A 10,390-nucleotide genomic window follows, 5' to 3' on the forward strand; every position below is an offset into this window, starting at 1 on the left:
AATTTGTGTTAAGATAAACCTAAATTGGGACAGGCAGGCATTTTGAAATTTAGGAAAACATAAAAATGTTCTCTAATTTTGATCTCTGCTGTATGCATTTTATGCACAATGACTACTGGCTTTGACTAAAGATGCTTGTGTTGAAGTAGAAATGGAATTTGCATTTACTAGTTACATGTGATACCTGGTATAAAAATACATGAGAAATTATATTACCATTGTCAGCATTCTGTAAGCACTTATCTAAATGTCTACATATAAAGCCTATAACACTTGGATTGCACATTTTCTTTTGTAGCCAAATGTAGCCAAAATTAAGCAAACAAGCAAGCAAATAAACAAAGAAACACTCAAGCAAGGAAACCAAACAGGAGCAATGGGAACAAGTTTTACCTTGGGGCTGTATTAAAAAAGTTTTTTTTAATATATAGCCATATATATTTAATATATGACCACATTCAATTCAATCTATAATTAAATCTTAAAAGAAGGAAGGTATAGGCCTAGATGCAGCTTTGTTTTACTTTTAAATAATTACAATGTGCCCCATATATAGATACATAAACAAACTGACTGAGAAGAAAGTTAAGTATTTAAAGGAAGGTGATCATCTGATGTTAATTTAAAACTGTTGAATTAATAAGAGAAAAACAAAATGCTATATTTTGCTATATAAGTGCTACTATATAAGTGTACTATTCGCTGTTATTGTTCAACATGAAATGTCAGATTCAGGAAAACAAAAAAACAAAACAAAAAAGAAAACATATTAGTTGCATTGCAGCCTTCTGTGATGACTGGATGAAATTAACCTACTACTCCCACATTACAATGGCCAGCCTGAACAACTTGAAAACTCATCATATCAGTTGGTAAAGAAGCGTCTATATCACAGTGAATTCAACCAGACAAAAACAAAAGTTGTTGAATAGCCCAGCACCAAACCTAAAAAAAGAAAAAAGAAAAGAATATATAATAATAATAATAAATTGCAGTGAAATGCACAAGGTTTCCATTGAAAATGACATTTTGGACAGAGGTCCATCATCAGCTGTGCAAAAAGCTTCACTTGCATAGCCAATGAAGGACCTCTGGCTGAAACGTCCTGTTTCTCTGGAAATATTGTGTACTTCTCTACAATTTGGACTACCTCTACATCTTTTACTATAGTACACTGCAAGTACTCCTTAGAGTCTTCTTCAAATGTGTGTGTATACACATGTGTGTACACACACACACACACACACACACACACACACACACACACACACACACACACGCTCATGCAAGTGTATGTATGTGTGCAGGCGCGTGCACACGCACACACGTGCACACACACACTTCAAAATTGACCTCATCAACCTTCATGAGGGATGAGCTAATTTCATGAAATAATCGATTACTAACAGACAGCAAATAACATTGTGCTTTAAATACAACCATGAGCTGAAGGTGATTTAAGCAAGTCTAATTAAATTTAAGATGCAACTTAATTTAGATTTTTCCACTATGTAAACCAGTTATTAAGACACAGCTACCATTAAACTATGTTTACTATTAGGTAATAAGAGAAGTGGTTGTTTTATCGTAACTGTTAAAGGCTGTAATAAATTGTATTCTGCCGCCATCAGTGTAAACACAAGGAAAAGCTAAACAGGTATCAATATAAAACACAAAAGGGAGATAGCTGGTTTGTAGCATAAGGATTTACAACATACAGTAAGTAAAGGTTTGTATAAAATGCATCAGCTGTGCATTTTCTCAAATATGCTATTTGCTAAAGGCAGACAAAAATACTACTGTATCAAAATCCCAGGTGGATAAAGCAGTGTGTGGTGACTTGGATGCTGATGTGTGCTGTTGTTATTAAAAATAACAGAAGTAGCGTAATTGCACATTTATGTGCTCAAGTTGGCACAATTGTGTGGTCAGTTTTAGCATAAAAGCATTCATTGCCGTTACTGAGCAACCTGTGGTGAGCTAAAGAATAAAGGGTTAATGATGTAACAACATGGGTAGCTATTTTTTAGCCAAATCAGACTGATTCGTTGAAACCAATTACTGTATAAAGTCAAATATTAAACATTAACACTAGGGTTAATTATGAAACATTTAAACGGCAATTTTGAGCAAAAGATTTGCTCAGAAAAGCATTCAAAGCATGTAAAATAGTATTTGTGTCTGTTCTAAAAAGATAAAATATAAAGAAAAAGAATATCTGGTCAAATCAGACCAAACAGCAAAACTGCAAAAAAAAAAAAAAAAAAAAAGAAGCCTGGAGCACACAAACACCACACAGCAGCAAGAGAATCCTTTCAGCCCTGAATCAAAATCTACAAAAAAAAGGTTTAAGTTGAAATAGTTCTGAATGTTTAGAATGACCAAAAAATATGGCCGTGAAATAAGCAAAATATTTCGGCTTCCTAAGAATATCACAATATCATCATACTACATAAACATCCTTAGTAAATCACCTTTGTTCCACAAATCAGCACAAAAAGGAAGATGTTTTTTGTAGATTTAAATGTGAAACAATGATTTTAACAAACAGTTTGCTAAATTATTGGGTAAAATTGAACAACAACCTACAGCATCCACAAACCCACACACAATATGAAACACACAAAGTATGGCATTTACCATAAATTCTCATTCATATGTATATAATCAAATTAACAGTTTGTAAAAATATATCAGGGGCCATATTACTGAAACACCCTACCAAAAGATACAATAAAATAGTAAGTAAAAAATACCTATTACAAAACCAGTGCTTAGGATAATTTAGAAAGTATTTATTTTCCTATGGCATCTTATTTCAAATATGTATTTTCGACTCAACAGTCAACTGACATGTCTAACAAACAAAGCATCATGCATGCACGACTATAAATACTTCATCTAAACAATGCAACAAACACAGAATTTTATGCAAGTTACTAAGCCACTCAAATCCATGTATTACACTGATTTTTGCTTCAATTTGCACCCAACATGACTTAACTGTGGTAAAATCACTGTAATACATTTATTTTGGTCTATTTCTTTAACAGCCAAAGTTACTGTTAGACAGTTCCCATTGTAAAAATGGAAAAGTAAAACCAAGTTGTGTACAGTTTAATGGGCTGATGCAACTTATAAAATATAGCCTACTTCCAATATATCAGTGAATTCAGAATTGCCAACTGCATTTAGGTCAAGTATAAGCCACATGCCTTAAGGTCATTAAGCATGTATATACGCCATTTTGTGACATAATACAAACACAAGAACACTGTTTAGTAAATGTTGAGCATGCCAATGTTGTGTCATCTCCCACAGTTTTCATCAAGTAAGCATAATGTTTTTTAAAAGGACAGCTAACAGTTGAAAAGCAAACAATTTGTAAGTTAAGACACCACTGGGGCTGTCAAAGTTAGGAATGGTTCAACAGTACTTTTCCAAACCATCATGGCATAAATAAGATTAGACAGAATTTTAGTAAGGATGTTTCTGTAATGTGGCCCCTGGGCAGAAAGTGTTTATTTGCTGCAAAAAGAAAAGTGGTCCCATGCTAAATTGCTCCAAGCTTCACCACTGACTGGATGCCTTCTTTTCTGTGTTCAAGTGTCCCCATTCTTTTCTTTCTAATCCAAACTGTAACTGCAGGCCTTAATTGTGTTTCAATATATCTGAAGTAATTATTTTACAAAAAAAAAAAAAAAATCTTTCTACTTAATCATATTACCATACTACTATGCATTATCACACTATTTAATCATTATATTATATATATATATAAAATTTGTTTATATATAACTTTAAAATATTTATATATGTTTATATATAGCTTTAAAAAATTATATATTTTATATATATATAAATATAAATATATATAAAAACAAATATATATATAAAAACAAAAATATATATATATATATATATATATATATATATATATATATATATATATATATATATATATATAATTTTTTATTATATAATTTGTTATATATAAACAAAAAATGGAGCATGATAAACTACCCATGCAAGTTACTGTTTAAAGGACAAACAGGAAAAAAAAAACAGACCACTTACTAATTTGTTTTTCCTTGAGTGAATCAATTAATTATTGAGTAAGCTTGCACCAATTGACATTTGAGGCATAAAACTCCAACACAAAATGTTATGCCAAAACAGAAACTATTTTTTAAATTAATTTTGGTGCACACACAAAAGCACAATTATTACCTCTTATTCACCCTCAGGATGGGACTTGGGGGCTGGGTAATCTTATACTTTAAATAAATGTTTCTATTTAAATATATTTAAATATCTGTACTAAATAAAATTAGAAATCTGATTACATTTCTAGATAATTTAAAATATAGCATTACTTTACAAAAATTATAAAATGTTACAATGTTAAGCATGAAAAATGTGTTTTTCAAACAATTACATTGCTCTATGAAATTTAAACTCAATTACCATGTCAGAATAAGGCATATTTTGGTTTCAATCCAACTGTATGAACTACAATTACATCTCTGTTGCTTATAAAAGTCAGACCAGTATATGTAAAAAAAAAATAGCTAGATAGATAGTTATTTCAACTTGAATAAAAAAAACAAAACAAAAAGGAATAAGTAGATTCAGAGCATGAGAGCATAATCACCATGCCTGTGTATGTGAGAGGAAAGGGAGAGGGGGAGAGAGAGAGAGAGAGAGAAATATTCCCAGCTGGTCTTCTGCCTCTTGGGAATTTAACAGGAGAAAAGATGTCATTAAATTATTTATGATCAAATGGTTTCACATATAGCATGCACATCAAGTAAGAGTCTTTTGCTTGTTTCATAATTTAAACATTATTCTAGACTATAAACCATTTTATGGTACTTTTCTCCTCCTTGTGAGAAACACATCAAGACAATGCTATTTCATTAGCCTTTTCATTTTACACCCTTCAGACAAAGTGGTCTGCCTATGTGTCAATAGCTCTGACATAGCTCTGGTTAGTATTTTCTAGAAATAGACACTTTTTTGGGTTGTTGAGGTTGCCACAGACATATTTTACATTTTCCTCATACCCTCAAATGACTAGGAACATTTCCAAAAGAATTTAACTAGATGAGAATTCCCACAACGTTTGCCTGCCTAATTGCAGACTGATTATATGAATTGAACAGATTATCATTACATGCAGTTTAGGTTGTAAGTGCATCATAAAACAATAATATACACAACAATAGCAGCAGCAGTAGCAGTGGGAAATCGACAAGCCAAATCACACTTTAGACAAAATTTTAGAGTTGTAGTCTGCTTTAATGCATTAATGACTGCATTGTTTAAAGCAGGTATTCCAGGGCTAAAATAGGTAAACACTATCCTTGGACCTGAAACAGCTTCAAAGCTCCAACCACTTGAATGACAAAATGCAGGAAATAATGTATGGTTTTGAAGAGACAAAACTGACTTTTCACTATGTTGAATTAATATACTTTGCCAGAATACCGTGTGACTGAGAGCTCAGGTCACTATATTGTTAACTGATGTGCATTTTAAATCTATCTAGGTGATCAAATCATAGGCTGCATATTCAGTCTATGCAATGTACAGTCTATAGGTAAATGGTAACAAATAAATAAATAATTAAACAATAAATAGATAAAAAAAAACAAGGAGTGAGAAAAATGCAAATGCATACTGTGATCTGTTTACATCTTACTTCTCATCTTGCTCGTCATCTTTTCACAACGGTGGTGATGATGATGATAGACCGATCAATGTAAAGTTACTGCTAGAAGTTTTAGGGACTTATGTATAAACTTCATTAACAAACCTGTTCAGATTGTTTTGGATGGTGGAATACACAGACTGTACTAAAACACAGAAACTAAAACACTCTGCTTAGCAGAGGCAATAGGTGAGTAAAATAACTGGTGAATAAGCTAAGATGAGTCAGAATGTGAGCTAGATTATCTGTTGTTTTAACTCCATGTTTATTACATCTTGGCACTTGTACATATCAGTGCCTGTTGTGCTATAGACTGTCTACTTGGATTTGATCACATATTGCAGTGAGGTAGACCACTGTGTCCATTTTATGTTTGAATAGGCTTTGTAGTGATGTATACCTGTCTGTTCTATATTTGAATAAGATATATAATTTAGCAGCTATTTTATAATTGTGAAATTTAAAATAAAATTAATCAACCCATCAGGAATGCTCTACCTCATCTATCCTGAGAGTTTTACCTGTGCCCCTGGAGGCTGCTTCTGATCAAAAATGCATTGACTGTATGCAGGTTTCTTAACAACATGAAGGCACTTACAGAAAAAGTGGAACTGTAATGCTGACAAAGTGATATGTACAACTGATGTTCATTATGGATGGGTAAGAAGACAAACATTGCACTGAACCTATTAATAGCTGGTTATAAGAGCAAGACCATTCAAATATTAATACACAATTTGATTTTTGTCTTTTAAGCATTCTGTCTGTTTTCAGATGGTAGCAGAGGATCCCCTGTGATCAGCTAAAAAAGAATCAAAAATTCAAATAACTACTACAAGGAATCCAAATTCAGTGCAATATTCAGATGAATTAAAATGTTATTTTGTAGTTTATAAACCACACATGAAGTTGCTGAGCAGCTTCAATAATCTCTCTTAAGAAGCATCCTAACTGTTTGATGCTGATAGAAGGTCTTATAAGGTACTTTCCTTAATTCCCTTTAAAATGATTTTGACCAAAAGTACTTCAAACATAAAAATGACAGGATGTGTCTTTGAAGACGAAGTATAATGAGAAATATTAAAGCAAGAACGGTTTCTATGAGTGAACACTTGAAAATGTCATATTTTCTTTACAAATCCAGGGTTATTTTCTATAAATGCCAGTGTGCTAAGTACTAAATATTCTGCAATGCAAAAAAAAAAAAAAGGAAAAATCATGCAAATAACTAGACTTGTTCTTATTACAACTGAAACATCTTTCATAAAAAGAGGACATTTGTTTTATAAGCAAAATGTATATGATTTCTTAGGTCCAACCCAGCAAAGAAATATTTTCGATGTTCAACTAAGCAAACAATGTAGAGCACAAATACCCTAGAGGGGCATGAAAATAATATGACAGGCTATTTAAGACAGTGTAAGAATTAAATGACTGCTTCACTCACATATTACAGTGCAAAGTGAAGGATGCAGATCAACAAAATGAACACAGACGTGGAAGATACGAGAGGCTATTTGCTACCACTGAATGGCCTATTTAGTAGTTGTGTTCATTTTTCAACAAAGACAATACTTGAGAAAAGTACTAAAAAAAATCAGCTCTCATCTCAAATGTACCGGGGGGGAAGTCATGCTGCGGTTTGATACCAAAGCTGTGACAACACAATCCAAACAGAAAAAGGCAATCATGATTCACTATGGTGGACGTGTTAAGATTTTATCATCAAAAAGAAAATGGGCTCTGGATTTAAGAAAAAAGAAAGAAAGAAAAATCACACAAGCACATAGCTCCTTTAAAGGTGAAGACTGATTATTCATATGGAGTGCATATGACAATACTGCTAAAATACAGGCTGTGTGAGACCTATTCAAGATGCAAAGTATATGCAGTAAGGATTTGGGGTATCAAGATGAAAATAACTGCTGGTACCTAATATATTCAAGTATGATGATTCCAACTTTCCAACAGTCACAGTCTGCATGTCAGCTTCAGATAACTTAGTATTAGAGCCACCCCAAGGATATTTCAAGTAAACACCCAACCAGAATATCAACAACCCAAAAACAGCAGTCCAACACATGAGTGCAAATATTCTGAACAACAAATAAATAATTAAAAGGTTTTACTGGTCAACCCAAAAAGAAAACAGTAAATTACTGCATTTGCTTATGTGTGGCAGATGCAGACACGGGTGACAACCATTTGTTTTAGAAAATATTAAACAAAATTGTTTTGTACTCACACTATCCATAAAGGCAGGTTTAAAACCATCAGGCTGTCGCCTCATGTCATCTTGCTCTCTATGACGCATCATTTCTTCCTCACGTCGCCGCCTCTCTTCCTCATGTCTGAGGAAACAAGGAAGATGTTCTGAAGTCTGTGTAAGTACCAAATACTAACAAGATCTGATATTCTCATTTGGCTCTTTTATATAATTCAATGGTTACCTTATGGGACATCTCCACAGGCCTTTGCAACATATATGCAATTGTTAATCCGGAACTCTTTCATACCTCATCTCGATCTGCTTGCGCTTTTGCAGTTCTTGGTTTCTCAGTTCCTCCAGTCGTCGTAACTCTTCTTGACGCCTCATGAGATCTATCGTTTAATGCCACAGCAATGTGTCAGCAGCACCATCTACCATTATCTGATTCAATTTTTAAAAGAACACGACTGCCTAAATTTACGTCTTACATCAAAATTTTCATGATGTCCAAACTTTACATCTTACCTTGTCTCATCATCATGAGCTGGTGCTCATGTTTTGCTGTCTCCATCTCAGCCTCCAGTTTCTCTTTGGCTTCTTGTATGTTCCTCTTCACCTGCTCCCTCTGCTGTTTCTCCATTTCATCAAGGGCCTTCCAACGAGATGAATACTCAAACTCAAAGGTGCCTGGCTGGGCAAAGCGTGGGGACTGCTCCCGTTCTCTACACATGGGGGTGGAGAACATTTGCAATTATGAAAGCTAAGAATTTATCCAATTTTGTGATTTGCTGGAGTTACATATTGTTTGTTTAATATGCATCATTCTGCATTCCAGCAACATACTTGTGATATTGTGCTGACTTCTGCAACAGCTTTTCTGGAAGGCCATCTTCATCATCCAACTGCTCTGTTGGTTCAACAATAACTGGACGGGGAGACCTGGAAGAAAACCAAAAACACTATAAGCAAAGTTAAAAATTTTTAACAAATATTTCAATGTAAAATATAGTGGCCTCCTTAGCCAAGTCCTTTTTAGACTATTTAATGTTAACATCTAAATATATGTCAACATCTTAAAATGACTAATCTGTGTACTTACGTAGTGAGCAGAAGGGCTCCATCAGCACAACGATCGAGAGCCTTTCGTGCAGCAGGCTTATTGGCAAACTCCACAATTCCCTTTCCTGTGGGTCTGCCACGGTCATCTACCACAACAACTGCCCTCTCTACTGGTCCAAACTGTAAGAAAGCCTGCTCTAGAAGCTCATTGGTCACGACTGGTGAGAGGTTTCGAACTGTGAGCGCAGCCCCATGTGTAGCAAAACGCACGCGAATGGGCCGATTCCTCAGAACCGTGCCATCCAGCTCTGCCTTGGCGATCTCTGCCAGTGTCCTGGTTTCCTTTGAATAAAGAGAAAGAAAAAATGAGTTGGACTGACCATTCAATTTTAGTGCAAACTAAAGGCTAATAATAGCAGATCATTAAAGTGGCTATAAAAGAGGTATCATTAAAAGTTATTATATTAGCAGTTAAAACTATGCATGTCACAGGCTATTAAGAATCACAAATCACTTATGAATGCATGAAAGTTTGGCACCCTCTGAGTTTTAACAAGATCTTTTGCCTTCTGCCAACTGTGTGAAAAGGTAGCCTACTGAGTTGGCTGCTGCAGACTTTCATTGCCTTTTGCATGCAGGCCCTTTTCTGGCTGTTTGGGAGATTTAACGTGTGTCTAAAGCTATTCAGCCGTGATTATAACTGCCAAACTGCAGAAACAGTGTCTGCACTGTTGGCTATGGTTATGCACAAGCTCTTGTTTTCTAGGCCCCAGTTTGAAAAACTGAAGTGATGGTCTTATGGGATTAGTGGCAGTGCAATCACTGATTTAGATGTGTGCTTCTTAAAGAAAAAAAACAAAAATCATAGGTATTCACATTTTAAACACACGATGGCATAATTCTTTAAAAATTCTACTTCACGTTGATGAAAGGAAACACAGGATCACAAACAAGATGCACGCTTCATCATGGCAACAGGACCATTGCTATTCAGCAATGATGCCAAATAACTTTTTGACTCCTAAGGCAATTATGGCCTAAATGCTCCGTCAGTACGCTGTGCTAAATGGTCACAAGGCTTATTTCAATGCAACCTGATTAATCGGCTAATTAAAATGGTAAAAGACACAACAGTTCATTAAAATATATTTATATTCATGTCTCAAGGCAAGTTGCTTCTGCTTTGGCTACCGGTGTACGACAATAGGCTACTGGATAGGTAAGATATCTTAGCTATATTACTAAATGTACTTCTACATTGGGATATAGGTTAGATATTCTAGCTATCATTAAATTACATCTCTACCATAGTAGCTAACGTGTTCTTACGTTACCTTCAAACTGAATTATTAGAGTTGAGAAATGAATGACTGTTTAATTGTTGTTAAAGCTCGCACCAAAATGTTTAT

At 34.2% G+C, this 10,390-nt stretch overlaps 1 protein-coding gene across 10 annotated transcripts in view; it reads right to left on the bottom strand.

The window, feature by feature from the left end:
- Nucleotides 1–10,390, bottom strand: part of pspc1 (paraspeckle component 1) — a 34,061-nt gene that overhangs the window by 22,630 nt on the left and 1,041 nt on the right. For 7 of the 10 annotated variants that reach the window (XR_014118293.1, XM_081701520.1, XM_027010169.3 and 4 more), the window contains exons 2-6: nucleotides 9,022–9,323; nucleotides 8,766–8,861; nucleotides 8,448–8,644; nucleotides 8,230–8,314; nucleotides 7,959–8,064 (exon numbers count right to left, since the gene is read on the bottom strand). Coding sequence is in view for 9 of the 10 variants with exons in the window: in XM_081701520.1 (XP_081557646.1) it covers nucleotides 7,959–8,064; nucleotides 8,230–8,314; nucleotides 8,448–8,644; nucleotides 8,766–8,861; nucleotides 9,022–9,323 (786 nt within the window). In the remaining variant the exon portion in view is untranslated. Of the gene's footprint in view, nucleotides 1–383; nucleotides 946–4,022; nucleotides 4,734–7,958; nucleotides 8,065–8,229; nucleotides 8,315–8,447; nucleotides 8,645–8,765; nucleotides 8,862–9,021; nucleotides 9,324–10,390 lie in introns of those variants that run through there. The other 3 variants (XM_027010159.3, XM_081701518.1, XM_081701517.1) reach the window with 3 other exon arrangements.

This window comes from Electrophorus electricus, chromosome 18, assembly GCF_041902795.1.
Source record: "Electrophorus electricus isolate QZ-2024a chromosome 18, ASM4190279v1, whole genome shotgun sequence".
Lineage (NCBI taxonomy): Eukaryota > Metazoa > Chordata > Actinopteri > Gymnotiformes > Gymnotidae > Electrophorus > Electrophorus electricus.